Source organism: Arachis hypogaea, chromosome 13, assembly GCF_003086295.3.
Source record: "Arachis hypogaea cultivar Tifrunner chromosome 13, arahy.Tifrunner.gnm2.J5K5, whole genome shotgun sequence".
In the NCBI taxonomy this organism is placed as follows: Eukaryota; Viridiplantae; Streptophyta; class Magnoliopsida; order Fabales; family Fabaceae; genus Arachis; species Arachis hypogaea.
This window is the reverse complement of record NC_092048.1, coordinates 2471044-2487770: the sequence shown is the minus strand read 5'-3', so window position 1 is coordinate 2487770 and position 16727 is coordinate 2471044. Positions and strand designations below refer to the sequence as shown.

Sequence of the window (16727 nt, the reverse complement as noted above, 5' to 3'; positions counted from 1 at the left end):
AAATTTGAAATAATGCTAATTATAATTAATTTTAATTATATTAGAACAACTCGGTTAGACTTACATTTGGTTCTTCAATAATGTCCAAACATAAAATATTGAGTATCATCCCAAACATAATCAACCACCTAAAATGTAGGTCGTCTTAGTTGACAAGTGCATTTTTTCATCAAAATCATATAAGGAGGGCACAACCTCACCTAACACCTATTATTTGACGAAAATCTACAATGACTCTCTCCTAAATCCTTCAACAACCCACTTTTTAAAAGCTCTACTAAGAAATTCAGATCCCAAGTTCTAAGATTGTTTGCTCAAACAAAGAAACACAAAAGTCAAATATAATTCAAAAATATATACTGTAAAATCGAATCGAACCAAAATATTAAAGGATTATCTGCACAATTTTGACAATGATCAAATATATAATCATATGGCACAATTATGTGTTCAATTACGTTTTATGAAAAAAAAAATAATAGAGAAATTGCTAAATTCTACTCTCCCTAGAGGAAGGAGAAGCAGAAGGGCTCCACGGTGTCATATCCATGGGATAACTACCCAAAACCCTCAGAAAGGAGGTGAATTCTTGAACCTCAGCCAGGGCATTCTGTGCTCTGACCTCAGCCATGGATGCCTCGAAATCAACATAAAACATGTACTCAAAGTGCTTTGCTGTCCCTTCATTCTTGTCATCGTCAACAATCCGGATCGGACGGTTACGATGCGGCCTTGACTCGATCTTAGTCAAACTGATGTTCCTAAACGCAAACGCCGAGAGCACCTTAAAGAGCACGGAGGTCCCTTTATCGTGCGCGAACACGATACTCGTCTTAAAAGGCCGGTCCGTGCGAGGAATGATTGGTTCTCGGGCCAACATCACGAACCGGGTCACGTTATTCGGGTCATCTTGGATCCCATCCGCCAGGATCTGAAGACCGTACAGCTCTGCCGCGCGTGCGCTAGCGATTGCCGCCGTGTCTCGGAGGTTGTTGGTGGCCACGAACTCCGCGGCGCCGGCGGTGTCGTCTACGGCTTCGCGAGCCACGTTGAGGCCGAGCTTGGTGAGAGTATGCTCGCACTGTGCGAGGGCCTGAGGGTGAGAGATCACGCGCGTCAGGTACTCCGATCGGACGCCAGGAAGGGCAAGGAGGCAGTGGTGAACGGGGAGCTGGACCTCGCCCACGATGTGGAGGCGATGGCGGAGGAGGAGGTCGTAGTTCCGGTGGATCGAGCCGCCGAGGGAGTTTTCGACGGGTAAAACGGCGCGATCGGCGATCCAGAGCTCAACGGCTTGGAAAGCAACCTCGAACTGATCGCAAGGTATGGCTTCTCCGTTAGGGTAGGCTTTGCCAGCGGCAGCCTCGGAGTACGCACCGGGGACTCCCTGGTATGCCACGCGCAGCTGCGAGCCGTGCATCGGTGCTGGCGATAGGTCGGAGATCGTGAGCGGCTTTGGAGGAAGCGTTTTTTCGCCGCTGACGTGGACTAGGTTCAGGTCTGTTCCGGCGGATTTGTGGCCGTTCACGGCGGCTATGTTCTCTCCTGCCGCTGTGGGGTTTGAGTCCTCGTTCTGAGAGTCGACCTTGCTGGATAGGATGGCGCATGCGCTCTGCCAGTCCGTTCGGGTCGACCCGACTCCCTGCGAGAAGCTTGCTGGTTCGAACCCGTAACCGCATTTAACCGTTATTCGGGTTGGAACTACCCGAAATGTGGGCTCACTCCCCCGGTGGAGGTAGCTGAGTGCGTTAGAATACGGCGGTGAGAGAGTGTGCATTTTTGTTCCAATTTGGTAATTAAGAAAGAGTAGGGGTGAAATGGGAAATCTAACGTAGGTGATAATCTTATGAATAAGGTAGCTCTAGCTTGGAGTTCTCTCTGGGAGAACGGAACTTCAAGCTGAGAAAAGAATGGATGCGGAGTTGAGGGTTTAAATATTGGTGCGTGACAAATTTTGAGGGTATGGTGTGTGCGTGTGAAGGTGGTTTGGTCAATCTCACACCTACCCCCCTCTTCTCTCTTTTCTATCCCTTGTTACTACTAATAGGTCCCCTTCGTTGTTAATTTTTTAAAGTATTTTATATTGACTTATAATGGGAAGTTTATATTTGCTTTCAAGCTTGGATGTTTCCTCTTTTGCTAGGAAAAAAAGGGGAAAGAAAAAGCAAAATGTTTTGGTGAAATATTCCAGGCTTTCAATCATAGTTGTGTAAAACTCTCCTAGGAATTGATAGCATAAAAACACACATGGCTCTTCTACAAATGAAGGGATTTCACGTGGCTTGTGGGTGCTTATTGATGACATGAAATCTTGGTGATTAGTGTGATGTCACCTGTATCACTTGGGTAGCGTTTAGTGAAGAGACAGAGGCAGAAAGACTGAAATTGAGAGACAGAGACTAAGAGATAGAGATTGAAATAAATTTCAATATTCTGTTTGGTGCAAAGTGAGAGACAGAAATTGAAACAAAAATAAAATTCTAATTTAATTTGTACAAAGAATAAAATTAAAATTAATTAATTGAAATGAAGGTATTTTGAGTATAAAATGTTATCAAAGTTTCAGTCTCCATTTCTAAAAATTTTAGTCCCTTATATCCCCACTTTTTGGAGGTACTGAAATACTAAAATTTTGATAACAGAGACAAAAATTTTAATATCAGTCTCTAAACTAACAAACTTGATATTAAATCTCAGTTTCTCAGTCTCTAAACCAACAAACTTGATATTAAATCTCAATCTCTGTCTCAGTATTTCAAAACAAACGCTACCTTAAAAACTGGAGCAGTATTATTATCAGTATTTGAACATTTGAAACTACACCAAAATATGAGAATAGTAAAGTGAACGCTTATGATATGAATGTGTGGTCAACATTTTCCTCTATCACATTCTTCGAACAATAAATAAGAGATAGAACAGATGATTTTAGTGACTTTTCAACCAATAAGACAGCATTCGATGCTCCATGAATGAACCTCAAATATACCAGATTCCACTAGAGACGATAACCCAACAATAATATTAACCTTGCTTCCTGTAGGAATTACAATGAAGCTGGATGAAACCGGCAAAAAAAAAAATGTGTATATATACATTCAAAATGATTTGTTATAGTCCGCTTCAAGAACAAAACAAAAAAGTTACCCAGCTGGAGATTTTGATGAATCAAAACTAGATACAATGATTAATCTAATAAATTACAACACGGATAGATCCCTCTGGAGATCTCCAATGTACACAAATTGATTTTTGTAACATGACCTATACTAATATCCATCACTAGCCCAACAGAACCATGTGAATCTTAGACTCAGTTGAGCCATTTGAAAGACTGAAAATCTCAGCCCATGAAATCATCGTTCTTCAGAGGCCAACCCACTTCACCCATCTGAAAATCCGACCAACTCTCAAGGGCAACTCGTAGTCGCTCGCAACAGCAGGTTCCCTTCTAGCAACCTCGGCCTCAGACCAAACATATACCCCACGTTCCTGCTTACTGCCAGGAACAGTGTTGTCCAGGATAAAAGCAACAAGAAACGCTATCACCATGTGTAGTGAAAACAACGTGTTCAAGACATAGTTCAGCTGCAAAATGAACCAATATCGTGTTATTTTAGGAACTTGACCCTGAATAACTGGAGCATAGTAGTTTAGAGAAAGCATTCAAGTGCAAAACGAACAGGCCCATTGCAAAACTAAAGCTATATATATATATATATATATATATATATATATATATATAGTAGCTTTCACCGCATCTTGAATTCACAAGTCACATGAACCCACATATTAAAATATTAAACATATACACGCACATTAACAAGATGTAATGCAGTACCAGTAAAATAAAAATAAAAAAAAAAGGAAAAAAGAAAAGATGATTATGCCGCAATTACTAATTAAATAAGAGCAGGCAGGAGAATGTCAATGATGCGGAATATACAGTCAAAACCAAATAACAGAAAACTGCAAATAACTATTCCCTATTGAAAATTATTTTAGTTTACTTCCATTCACCAAATAATTCAGATATTTAGGCAGTGAAACAATTTTATCTACTGCAGTAACCCCAACAGATGAAATAGACAATGACACTTCTGAATATCTTTTTCACAAAATTTGACACCAAGAATGCAAGCATAAGGTTCGTTAAAACATGAGAAAGACATACCCCTCCATTCTTGCTCTGTATAGGTCCATGAGAAGCCACAACATAAGGCTGGAAATAATTCGGCACTGACATGTTGGAGTTTGGAGAGAGACCATATTGTTGAAAGTAGGCAGGTATGGAAAGAGAGAAAAACAATGATAACCCAACAATGATGATATTCCGAGAGCTTCCAGCCTCACTATACCGTAGGTTTGACAAGCCCAATGCGGTAAGCATTGCCCACATAAAGCAGAGTAGACCAGCAACAATGACATCAGGAATTGAAGCAATGAAACCTCCAACCTTACCTGTTGTATAGCATAAGCATAGGTAAACACAGATTGCATGAAAAGAAGTTCTACAAGTGACAGAACAAAAAAAATATATTATATATTTATATGCACATCATTTCAAACATGATACATTGAATATTTCAAACTAAAACAAACTGCTTTCCTGAGTAAAATATATATAGTTACAGTCTTGAAGATTAGCTTCTCAAAGAACATTATTCTGAAAAGGCTATTTATGTGCAGAACCAATAGCCTCTGAGATGGCTTAATGCACATTTCGTGAAGGTTAGATCCAAGAACAAAATGATAAAAGACTTACCCACAAGAGACAACACTATTAAAAAGCAAGCGCCCAGTTGAACTGCCCTGCGGCTTCCCATTTTAGTCACAGCAATTGTGTGGACATTTTCAGTTATAGTTGTCGACCCAGTTCCAGTTCCCCAGAGACCAGCCAAGACACTTGTAAGACCTTCCAAACCAATTCCTCGACTTAGAACTCCAGGAGTTGGAGGTCTGGATGCCACCAGTAAAGAAGATGCATGGTATGATCCAACCTACAAAGTTTAAAGCAAATGAATATCAACACCACAGTATAATGATTTATTAATCCTGTATACAGGGAAAAGGGGGAAAAAAAAAGTAAAAGAACAGTAAAATTTTGATATACTGTATTGTTAATCTGATACATCAGTACCACCTTATTATTTGACTGATCATATTGTGAATATTTGCAATCAAAAGAATTCTAACACTTCATACCATGAAAGCACTACATTACTCTTCAGTATAGTTTAAACAAATGAGAACGAAATAAGGAATTAATAAATAGAGACTGACTGAAAAAATGCCTTACAAATTGACAACCACTGTTTTCTAGTTTCAATCTGATAAATTATAAGCCTACCACCAGGCTCTTTTGGTCTTTCTATTTTTTCCCTTCCCATTTACATTCATTGTTGTAAAAGCTTGCAGCTAAAATGAAATGACACATAAGTGAATAGCAATTGCAACTTTCATCAGCTGCTAGTACACTGCGGTAATAGAACCTAGTGGATGGTTAGTTTTTCTAACTTAACACAAGCAAGTTAAATTATTGACATGTTCAAAGTTAAGATAGGACAGTATCATTTGATTTATATAGACAACCCCAATAAAAGGTTAAAGGCATTGTAATCATTGTTAATCTAAATCAAGATAACAAAATACAGACCAGGAACCAGAGCTAAAAAGAGACAAGAAACTAACCGAATCCACAGATGAGATTACAGAAACCACACACATCACAAGAGCCATTTTCCAGTGGAAGACAGGTGTACCCCATTGTAGTGGATAAGGAAATCTAAACCATGGAGAGGATCTCAGTGCATGAGAAGTATCAACCCGGCAATGTTTCATCCTTGAAAAATTCTTTCTGCAGTGCTGTGAAACCATATTTGATGCAGGTATATTTATATCGCACCCTTTGTAGTTGTACAACCCTGCCTCAGTCAACATGAAAGCGAATGCCCATGTAATTGCCAGACCCAAAGGAACCTGGCATTTAAAGGGAGAAATAGCAAACAGGCATCATGTTTAGAATAAGTCAGTTGCAGTCGCACAAACTTTTGTTTCAACTACTGAAGAGTAACAGAAAGATATTTTAACATTGAGCTTACCGCGTATATTAGAAATATGCGATGTCCGAGAATAGATATTTTACGAAGGTACTGCAGAGAACAAGAAATAATATATTACATATGTTAGCAAAATGCTCAAGCAATACCATGAACATACACACAGGGATTCTGAAGTAATAATAAAATAATGATATAAACATTCAAGATGAACTCAACAACTTACAAGAGAAAAAACAACCACCACCAATATCTGTACTGCACCAATCTCAAGACATGTACCAACTATTGGGAAACCATAACTGAAAAATGAAAGTCCAACAGCAGCAATAGTGGGGGATACAACTACAGGATTGATCAATCTGAAAGGAGATCATAAAATGAAGTTCATTATCAGCTACACAGAACAGAAAATCTAAGACATAAAACGATTAGGAAGAGTGATTGAAGTTCTTAGGAAAGTAACAGGTCATAGCTCCATATTTTTTATTTAAAAATATAAAAATTAGGAAGAGTGATGCATGTAGACGGGAAGGAACCAAGTGGAAAAATTAATCAAATAAGCTAAATTAATCACAGCTTGTTGATTTTGGATTAGAATATATTGTTAAGCTAAGAAATCAATTATAAACCTTAATTAATGACAACCAACCTAAGAAATAACTTATCCACCTTTATGACAACCAGAGATATTGAACCAACCCAACATTTTTTGGGGAAGGCGACAAATAATTTTAGGTCTGCAACTGCAACATAAATCCCAATTCAAATATCCCCCGCGAGAATACTATCAACTATATATATGACATCACTAAATCTAAATGTTTTTGCTTATTCTTACAGCATTCTTCTTCACAGATTATCCTCTATAATTGCTTCTAGTCAAATTTCATAAATCTATAGGCTTTAGAACTAAGAACTAAATAGCACACAGCCCTAATCCACAACAATGCATACTGCTTGGTCAGACGATGAAGCATGTACTCATAAAAAGACAAACAGACCCCCCCCTTCCCCAAACACACACACACACATGCAAAAGAATACACAAACACATGCATACCTTACTAAAAGCGACATAAGCCCTGTATATCCCAGTAGAGCTTGAAAAGCTGATCCAATTATTATAGCCCCCTGAAGCTCCTTCATTATGTGTTTGAACTTCTGCAAACCGAGATAGAAATAGAAGCCTTATCAGCTGCCATTTTTAACTTGTTTCAACTATTCCATCAGAAAATCTTTAAGACAACTCAAATTCCTCAATAACTATATATAACTATAAAGTAGAAACTACTCAATTTCATTGGATGAACAATTGTACAAAACAAAACAGACACAATTATCTTAAAACATAAAGAAATGGACAAAGGATACATACATTTCCATTTAATCCTTGAAACTCTGGCGAGTTGATGATAGCAAGAGCCGGAGCCAAGTATACAAAAGAAGGGCCCTGTATCAATGGCAATCTGGACCCAAAAGTAATATGCAGGAGTGTAGTGACACCAGAAACGAAGAGCACAGTCGATACCACCATAGCAGTTTCCTCCTATAACCACTAACACATCAGAATAACAGTACCCCATATAACAACTTCGCCGCAAAACAAATAGACTTCAACATTTTTTCTTTTTTAGAAAAAAACATAAACAAATAAGTAAAGAATTCAACTAAGTCTAAAGTTGAAAGCTGAAATCAAATCACACTCACATGACTGCCACCCATTGCAGGAACTATTACAAGTGGAATCAGAATCAACGAACCCAATATCGAAACGTAATGCTGAATACCGTACACACCAATTGGAACTACACACAGAAGAACAATTAACATCATCGTCAAAATATATCAAATTATCAACCCTAAAAAAAACTAATAATTCCACAGAGTAAACAAAACAAGAATTTACCAAGACCAGGTGAATCTCTGAGTTCGTACTTCATGTGAGAGTGCCGAGGCACAAACCCGTCGTCTTCAACATCCACTACTTCTTCATGCCTCGACGCTCTCCTAGCATGCTGTGGCTGGTCCACCGGCGCAGCAGCCGCCGTCGCCGGTGGCGGAGCTTGGCCGTTGGTGCTTGGCACTGACCCCTTGGTTCCGCCGTCGGAATCTCTCCGCTTCTTCGCAGTCTGATCCTTCGGCGGAACCGGAACAGGAGCCGCTGGAGGTACCTTATCGGTGGCCGGCGCTATACCGTTTGCCGGAGCCCGAGGCCGGCCCGCTTCTAGATCCGCGATAGCGGGTGCGGGGTGTGAGGGCCTGGGAGGGAGCGCGAGCTGGGCGGAGTCGGTGGCATTGGTCTCGCCGGAGAATTTAGGCCTGAATCCCGTCTTCTTGGCCCACGAAGAGGGGGGCAATGGCTTGGCGTCCGGCGAGGGAGGACGGTTGCGGTGGTTGGGATCCGAATTGGACATGTTGGGAAGCAGAAGAAGGTCAGTGAAGCATAGCTTGAAAAAGCTTGCAGATCTGGCAGCGGAGGTGCAATGCAGAGCAAGAAGAAGAACAAGAAGTGGTTTTCTTGTTGTTTTAGGGTTTTTTGTTTTCCGCGCCAATGAAAGTTATGGCGATGAAATGAAATGCAAGTTGAGTATGTTTGAGCTGCCAAGTGAAGTGAAGTGAGTGTGTGTGGTGAGATTTTTTTTAGTTGGAGCTGAAAAGCGCGTTATGATTAAGTGTTTTAATTTTGTTTCGTGTTTGGTAGTCTTGTATCTCACGGGGGAAACGGTGGAACCACAAAAGTATAAGCTGGAATTCAACAAATTCATTTAAATTCCTGCTGCCCTCAGCTCCCGGAGTGACTTTGGGGAAGATTATTATATTAATTAACTACTTAATAAACTAACTCAAAATACATAAATTTCTCAACATTTAGGGTCAAACACTAATTTACCCGAATTCAATTTCATTAGTTAATTTCTTTATATTATATGTTAAAAATAGATCAATTGAAATTGAAGAAATATGCAAAAGTACAGAAAAAGGTTTTGATAGTCAGCTACATGTTTAGGTTCTACTACCTTTTCTCAAGAATAAGCTAAAATGGAGTTTTCAGCAACTCATTTAAATGTAATCAATATAGCTTGACTTGGAAAAAAGTTAGTATTTTATTGTATTTTTCAAGCAATAAACATTGAGATCTACATGCCAATGAATTATAACTCAAATGGTATAGTCCCCCATACTCAATTAAAATGCTGCAGGTTCGAGTCTTTTATCTTTAGTAAAAAAAAAAAACATTGAGATCTACATTTTGACATATAAATGGTGGTATAATGTAATTTAAGTCGAGCAGTATAATATACATACACATATATTCACATTTAGGCAGAAATTACTAGGCATAGTGGTGAATGAAAAGGAAGAGTGCAAGAGAGACCTAGTGTATTTACTACTGACAAAAGTCACAAAACTCACAAGTAGAGGTAATTTTGCCTTATATACATGTCATTAAGACATGAGAATAAATATTAGCCACAAACTGATCATTAACTCTTTTAACATCACTAACTACATTTTTTAATTTGTGCTTAATTTTCTATAACTATTAGTATTAGTTCAGCTGGTAGCAATTGTTCATTACGTAACACTTTGTACCAAAAATCACTCTCATGCAACAACTGCATAGGTTAAGGAATGATATAACTAATAAGCTCAAATTAAATTGGTTTAATAAAAAACTATATTATATGAATTATTCTTGACTACTAATTGATGGGAATGGGTTACATGTCCACCTTGAAGTACTTCACCTGTGTTAAATAAGGTTTACCTTTACTCCACAGCTAGTTACGTTGCTCCACAACTTAGAAAAAACTATTACGTGATCATAGAGTAATAAATGGATTAACTTACAACTCTATACAATAACATAGTGATTATTCACAAAAAAAAAAAAACATAAATAATCCTAGCTAGAACTAAAATTGTAATGTCATTGTTTCTTTTCTTTTCTTATTGAGTTGAAATGTCACTCTATTGTTTAGTTTAACCTACATTTTCCCCATAATCTTGCAATATATTAAATATTAATATAGTTGACTGAAATTCAAACAGAATTATTATCTCCCTATGTAGTATATATGACATAGTATTACTCCATTTATTTGTTTTTCAAAAATACATATTATCATTACTCTTTAAATTTTAGTTCACAAACTAACACATCGTAATTTCAATTGTGGTTGATTAAGAAGATTTTAGAAAAGAAAGAAGGGGGGGGGTCCTAATGTGTGATGAGTCACAAGTGACACATGTTGAAAATGAAAGGCTGATATATGATATATATATATATATATAATGGTGTGGGGGTTCCCTTCACAAGACATGCATCAGGCACCATAATTAATTATTAAGAAAAGTAGATAAAAGGGGCACCCAAATAAATAAGACAGTAAACAATAATATTAATAGTAATGATGAAAAAAATAGAAAATAGAAAATAGAAAATGCTAGCTGTAAACAATGGTGCAAAGCAAAGCAAAGAGCGAAGGATTAGAAGAAAGGAACGGCTAATTTTGGAGGTTTTTGGAGAGAGAGTGTTATGGATATGACCCAAAACTACAGCACAAGTAGCCGTTTGAAGAATGAAAGCAACATCTGTGGGACTGTGTTTAAGTCTATCTGTCTAACAATGACATCCTCCAAACCACCATAATAATTATTATTTTGGATATAATCGGAATTAACATTTCATAAAAATTTCAGTTGTTTTTGTTGTTAATAAATGTGATTAAAATATATTGGAACCTTGCTTAAGGTTTGATTTTTGTGCATTATGATGAGTCAGCGTCCAGTCATTGTATAGCTACCTGTCAATCCTGATGGGTTGGAACTTCATTATTTGTTAACAACAAATTAAAGAAAAATGTATTAGCTCAAATGAAATGATGCTGTTTCTGGTTTTCAAGATTCAGGCTTATAAAATTGACTTATCCATTGATATGCTTAAGAAAAGAAGAGCAGAAATCGGAGAAGTAGCAAGCCAGATTGCCATTAAAACCAGTATTATATACATATATTCAAAGGGGTCATCGATTGGTATTTGGTCGTTGCAACCGCGAATCAAGAATGGGGAGCATCTATTTTCCGCACTAGTGCCTTTCACCACAATTATTGATCAACACCATGCATTGTTCTTTAACAAAATTGGAACAATCATCCATCAATCTCACTACGTGAATATTCTTCAAACAAATTTATCTCACGTCGTTTCACAAAATTCAAATAAATAAATCTACTTATATGAATATTACACACACAAAATCTGAGCCATGAAATTGTATAGGCCTTATTTTCTGGGCTTTTTAAGTTTTTTTTTTTTTTTATCTTGTCTGAGCTTCTCTGATATATAATATAACATCCTTTTATGGGCCAATGATAGAGAGGAGGCTAGCCTTAAGTTGTTTGCAGCTTAGTAGCCCGCTTCATTTTTTTTACTGAAGAAAGCCCATTATATTAGAACAAAAATATAGGATACCATAGAAACAAAAAAAAAAAAAAAACATAATAATGAGAATTTGATTTTGATGTATTATAAAATATTTTGAGTGTTTATATATTTATATAATTTTTAAGTAATAATTTTAAAAATTAGTTATTTATATTAATGTAAAAATGCATGAAAAACTCTTTTACGTTCACAATGAATAAAAATTAAATTTTAATAATATTGTGAATGACCGAATGGTATGAATTTTGAAACAATAGTTTTAAATATGGAGGATAGGTTGCAATGTTAGTGACGATATATTTGGAGGAGAGACAAATTTAAAAATTTTAATATGCTGGTGTCGAATTTTATAAAAAAATTTTAATTATTTTTTGTTATCTTTTATTATATAAAAATAATTTATGTATGATATGTAATTAATGAATTACTCTTTTTTTAGATTTTATTAATATATATATAAAAATATAGAATTTTTTAATAATTTTTTTATATAAAAATTACATAGTACTCTATAGTACTCTATAAAATTATAAGATATCAATACTTTTATAGTATGTTTAGGTAAAAAATTGTTACATATCTTTTTAATTGAGATCAATTCTTTTAAAAATTTTAAAAATTTAAAAATAATTTATAAATTATTAATTATTTCAAAAATATTAGTACTTTTATAGAATATAAAATACAACTCTCAAAATAAAATTATAATTAAAATAAATTATCATAAAAAAATTTAAGATAAAAATTTTTTAATAATATAAATTTAGAAGAAAACTTAATATTTTTTACAAAACGATATAATTATTAAAATAAAATAATATAAATAATTATATTCATAAAAATAAATATATAGAAATTAATTTAAAAAGTATAAAGACTTAAAGTATATGCTATAAAATTGATTAAATTAAAATATCAATAAAAAAATTAAAATTTAAACCTATCACATTATTAAAAATAATTACATACAAAATCACTGAATATTTTTTATTTTATGAGATGGTTATTGTGTTAGAGATAGAGTCTTGTTGGTTGTTAGGCCACGTGTCATTCCCATTGCCTGTTCCTGGAAATAGAGCCATATTAGAAAGAACCAATACCATAGAATAAAAAAAAGCCGCAGTAACAGTCTTAACGGTACTGAAAACTCAAATGGTTTTGGTTCTAACACCTTCTTCTTCTTCTTCCTCTGTTTGTCTTCTCCGTCGCAGTCCCCCAAGGTACGGCGCCGTTCGATGCTCCTCCAGCGTGCAGGAGATACAGAAGCCTCCCGGAGAAGGGCTCAGCTCGGATCTCCGGGCATCGGAGCCTTTGCCTCCGTTAAAGGTAGCGAAGAGGGTTGTTCTGGTGAGGCACGGGCAGAGCACGTGGAATGCAGAGGGGAGGATCCAAGGGAGCTCTAACTTCTCTGTGCTCACCAAAAAGGGCGAGTCTCAGGCGGAGACTTCCCGCCAGATGCTCATTGATGACAACTTCGACGCATGCTTTGCAAGGTATCACTTAGTTACGGTTACGGATTCCTTCAATTTGTTACAGGTTAGTTCAGATTCTGTAGTTAGTTCATATAGTTATTACTAGCCACTGAAGTAGTGGTTGATTCCTGACAAAGTTGTATGCATATAAATATAGTGAAGTCGACTTTTGAGCATTGAATTTTTTTATAGGTGATCTCTGAGTAAACTTAAGATTTGTTTTTTGGTCCTCAATTTTTTCAGCTCACTTGATATTGGATGTATTTCTCAACATGAAATGTGAACAATTTAGCAATCGTCATTTGCTTGAGAGCTGTGATAAAAGGTTTAGAGTGGTTTTTGGTTTTTGTAGTCCTTTGGAACGGTCCAAGAGAACAGCGGAGATCATTTGGGGAGGACGTAAAGAATCAATAATTCCCGAGTATGAATTGAGGGAGATTGACTTGTACTCATTTCAAGTATGGTTTAGAATAATATAATTTAGTCATGAAAAACATATTCAATTATTCATTATCTGATTGTTATTTAGTCCATTGTAGATTGATCTAGGTCAGCTTGTGTTGTTATTGTGATCCAGGGTCTGTTGAAGAATGAGGGGAAAGAGAGATATGGTTCTGCTTATCGTCAATGGCAGCTGGATGCTGCGAATTTCATCATCGATGGTCATTATCCGGTGAGAGAGCTATGGGAACGTGCTAGGAACTGCTGGACTAAAATCTTAGCACATGATAGCAGGTCCGTTCTTGTGGTTGCTCACAATGCCGTTAATCAGGCTCTTGTTGCTACAGCAATTGGTACCTGTTTTTCTCCTTCTAAGAAAATTTTGATGATGGAAAAAAAAGGAATCTTATCAACTGGAACATTGTTCTCACCTTTTCTCCTTTGTTCCAAACAATTAGGTTTAGGGGTGGAGTATTTTAGATGTTTACTTCAGAGCAATTGTGGTGTAAGTGTGCTGGATTTCATTCCCAGGCCTGAGGGCGGATCTCCGGACATTTGCCTCGATCGCTTAAATCAGGTATGTCCGAGTCTTGACTGGCTTTGGTTGTGGTTGTGGTTGTGGACTTGTGACAAAGCTTTAAATTAGAGAAAATGTGAATTTCCTCACATTTGAGATTGTATTTAGGATTGTTATCAAACTATTTTATTAATGCAGACCCCTGGTTCACCAGTGGCTGGTGGAAAATCTGGAGGCAGAGATACAAATAAGCGGATCATACTTGTTTGTAATGGATCTACGCAGGGAAATACGGAGGTATGAACCATAGGCTAAAATTTATCTTGATAGAGGTAGCTGGCCAAATGTTATCAGTGAATATCCCAAAACTTTGATTTTTGTATTTGTTCCAATTTCTATGAAAGCTGCAGGTGATATGCAGAGGAATAAACTTTAAAACTTTGCAATAAACTTTATTTTAAGTACGTTTTTCATGTCAGGTTTTGTAACAAACTAGCTTATTTTGAACAGAATAGTTTTCCCTTTGCTGGTGATCAACCAATGAACATGCTTGGTGTTATACAGGTACTATATTTAATCATCAGAACTAGGTGTTAAAAAGTTATTTGTCTGACCTTTCAAATATTTAACAGTCCCAGAAATCTGCAGAGCTACTTCTTGATTTGAAAGTGAGTTCCATAATTAGCAGTCCTAACAAGGCTTGTTTTGAGACTGCCATGACCATCTCCAAGGTATGCTACGGTTATTTCCTGTTTAAATTGATTTATTGAAAGTATATATATCTGCTTATGAACCGACTTTAGTTATAAGATGTATATTGCATTGCATTCCTGAACTAGTCCATCTCGATTTCCATTATTAATTCGTTTGATACAACTTTAGGTACAAGAAGCTGCAGATTGCTTGGGTGCTGACTGTGTGCCACGCTATGTTGAGTTGAAGCAAATCGGTAACCTAGATGTTGAAACAATCTTTCAGCAATCCAAAATGGTAAGCAATAAAAACCTCACCAAAATACCAAGTGTTTGAACTAGCAAAGTATTTTACCAAATGTATGGTACTGATGGTTGCTTCTAATCTTGATGTACATAATTAATAACTATGCTTCATTATCGGTATGTTCTGTCTAAAGTTTTCCTTTATTGCAGGATTTATCCAATTTTCCCCCAATTCAGCCTGGATGGTTAAATAGGATTGATGATGGGTTGAGAACAACATTATGGGATCAATCTGGAAAGGCATGGCAATCCTTGTTGGATGAAATATCCGATGAATCGAGCGAAGGAGTCTTGGTAGCGGTTGCTCATCCAGCAATCCACATAGCACTAATGGGGCACTGCCTTAACTTGACCAAGGAATGGTTAGGGTCATTTCATCTAGACGAAGGGAGTGTTAGTGTCCTTGACTTCCCTGATGGCCCTAAAGGAAGAGGTGTCATAAGGTGCATAAATTATACTGCACATTTGGGGAGATGGTCCATCCCTATTACAAGATCAACAGAAGATGGTGAAGAGTTTTAACTCTATAATATTGCAAATGTATCATTCCATTTATCAAGCTGAAGTGACCCCATGTCCCTAGCATCCAAATTTTCAAGCATTATCATGGTGGTTAAATATTCAAAATAATGTAAAGACTCTTCACCATCTCCAAACAGGAAATAATATTTAAGCGTTTGCAGTGATGGACCTAGAAAAATTTAGCTATTGGGGCAAAAATATAATAAAATTTAGGTATAGATATTTTTTTTGGCTTTCCACGATATCCAACAAGATAAGGACCAATCCGTCGTGAATTTGAGTTCCATTTAAGAGTCTGCAATTGGTCGACAATGAGTTGCTACACATACGAGACAGAATTCAAACTTCCAATACTTACTTAAGTAGATGACTAAGCTGATCACTTGATCAATCCAAATTGGTTTAGATATATTTAAAATTTTAAATTAAAACTATCTATACATATTAATAAGAACTAGAAATATATACACAATCACTTATTATAATGTTTAAAATAATAAAAATATAATTTCACACACAGTATAATATTCAAAATAATGAAAAAAAAATTATAATATGACTAAATATTATTTTTCTATATATATTCTTAAACAATTATTTTACTTTTTAGTATCTCATATTTAATTGTCAAATCTACTTTTTATAGTTTTTATGGTATAAATAATTTTTTTAACCAAAATAATTACAGTATATTAATATATAGATAATATTTGTTTGAAAAATCACTAATAATTTAAGTTATATTTAATTATCAATTAATTAACTAATATAATGAAATTAATTATCACTATTTTTTTAGTTTATTTATTTATTTTTATACTAAATCAAATTTAAAGATATAATTATTATGTGTTAAGTTTAACAAAATATTTTTTTAACATACAACATGAAAAAATTATTTTTATATTTAATTTTAGGACAAACATAATATAACAAGGTATATATATATATATGCACTATTTTATAAAAAGAAAATTGATTGATTAAAAATAGTACATATGTTTTGAATAAAAAGAATACCATATCTGAAGAATTATATTTGAGCTTTTGTCTGCAAAATATTAGTACAAAAGTTTGCACGATGAGTGCTCAGCTCAGTGTTCCAGGTCAAAACAAACTGCTATTTTGTTTTTGGTGCTGAAAACATACGGCTGTTGGATTAAATCCAGAAACTTGAAAAGGAGCTCAAAATAAAAATTTGCATAATGACTTGAAATCTGCAAAGATACTAAGCATTAACAAGGTGAAGAATAATATAATCCCATA

The 16727-nt window shown here is 35.6% G+C and overlaps 3 protein-coding genes across 4 annotated transcripts; 1 reads left to right on the top strand and 2 right to left on the bottom strand.

Moving 5' to 3' along the window:
- Window positions 1-405: 405 nt before the first annotated feature.
- Window positions 406-2546, bottom strand: LOC112736403 (arogenate dehydratase 3). Its single transcript, XM_025785842.3, has one exon. It carries the CDS (start codon window positions 1775-1777, stop codon window positions 491-493), a length of 1287 nt encoding a protein of 428 aa, XP_025641627.1. The 5' UTR covers window positions 1778-2546; the 3' UTR covers window positions 406-490.
- Window positions 2547-2999: 453 nt separating this feature from the next.
- On the bottom strand, window positions 3000-9139 carry LOC112736402 (nucleobase-ascorbate transporter 12). Its single transcript, XM_025785841.3, has 10 exons — window positions 7969-9139; window positions 7770-7867; window positions 7438-7608; window positions 7123-7223; window positions 6286-6421; window positions 6102-6152; window positions 5692-5979; window positions 4766-5000; window positions 4175-4461; window positions 3000-3588 (listed from the first exon to the last, which is right to left on the bottom strand). The coding sequence occupies exons 1-10, from the start codon at window positions 8474-8476 to the stop codon at window positions 3367-3369; spliced, it is 2097 nt and encodes a 698-aa protein (XP_025641626.1). The 5' UTR covers window positions 8477-9139; the 3' UTR covers window positions 3000-3366.
- Window positions 9140-12507: 3368 nt separating this feature from the next.
- Window positions 12508-15625, top strand: LOC112736401 (probable 2-carboxy-D-arabinitol-1-phosphatase). 2 transcript variants are annotated; one of them, XM_025785840.2, is made up of 9 exons: window positions 12508-13004; window positions 13336-13441; window positions 13561-13777; window positions 13883-14001; window positions 14140-14238; window positions 14452-14505; window positions 14574-14672; window positions 14824-14931; window positions 15090-15625. In XM_025785840.2, exons 1-9 carry the CDS (start codon window positions 12664-12666, stop codon window positions 15459-15461), a joined length of 1515 nt encoding a protein of 504 aa, XP_025641625.1. In that variant the 5' UTR covers window positions 12508-12663; the 3' UTR covers window positions 15462-15625. The 2 variants fall into 2 exon arrangements, with proteins under 2 accessions (XP_025641625.1, XP_072067118.1); XM_072211017.1 differs by having other exon boundaries at window positions 12627-13047; window positions 13227-13441.
- Window positions 15626-16727: the final 1102 nt, after the last annotated feature.

Excerpts from the sequence above, each read along its gene's own strand:
- LOC112736403 (XM_025785842.3), bottom strand. The coding sequence starts at position 1,777 with ATGCACACTCTCTCACCGCCGTATTCTAACGCACTCAGCTACCTCCAC.
- LOC112736402 (XM_025785841.3), bottom strand. The coding sequence starts at position 8,476 with ATGTCCAATTCGGATCCCAACCACCGCAACCGTCCTCCCTCGCCGGAC. Across the intron at positions 6,153-6,285 it reads TGGTGGTTGTTTTTTCTCTT|TACCTTCGTAAAATATCTAT; the intron begins GTAAGTTGTTGA and ends TGTTCTCTGCAG. Across the intron at positions 5,980-6,101 it reads GCATATTTCTAATATACGCG|GTTCCTTTGGGTCTGGCAAT; the intron begins GTAAGCTCAATG and ends TTTAAATGCCAG.
- LOC112736401 (XM_025785840.2), top strand. The coding sequence starts at position 12,664 with ATGGTTTTGGTTCTAACACCTTCTTCTTCTTCTTCCTCTGTTTGTCTT. Across the intron at positions 14,506-14,573 it reads ACATGCTTGGTGTTATACAG|TCCCAGAAATCTGCAGAGCT; the intron begins GTACTATATTTA and ends AATATTTAACAG. Across the intron at positions 14,673-14,823 it reads CTGCCATGACCATCTCCAAG|GTACAAGAAGCTGCAGATTG; the intron begins GTATGCTACGGT and ends ATACAACTTTAG.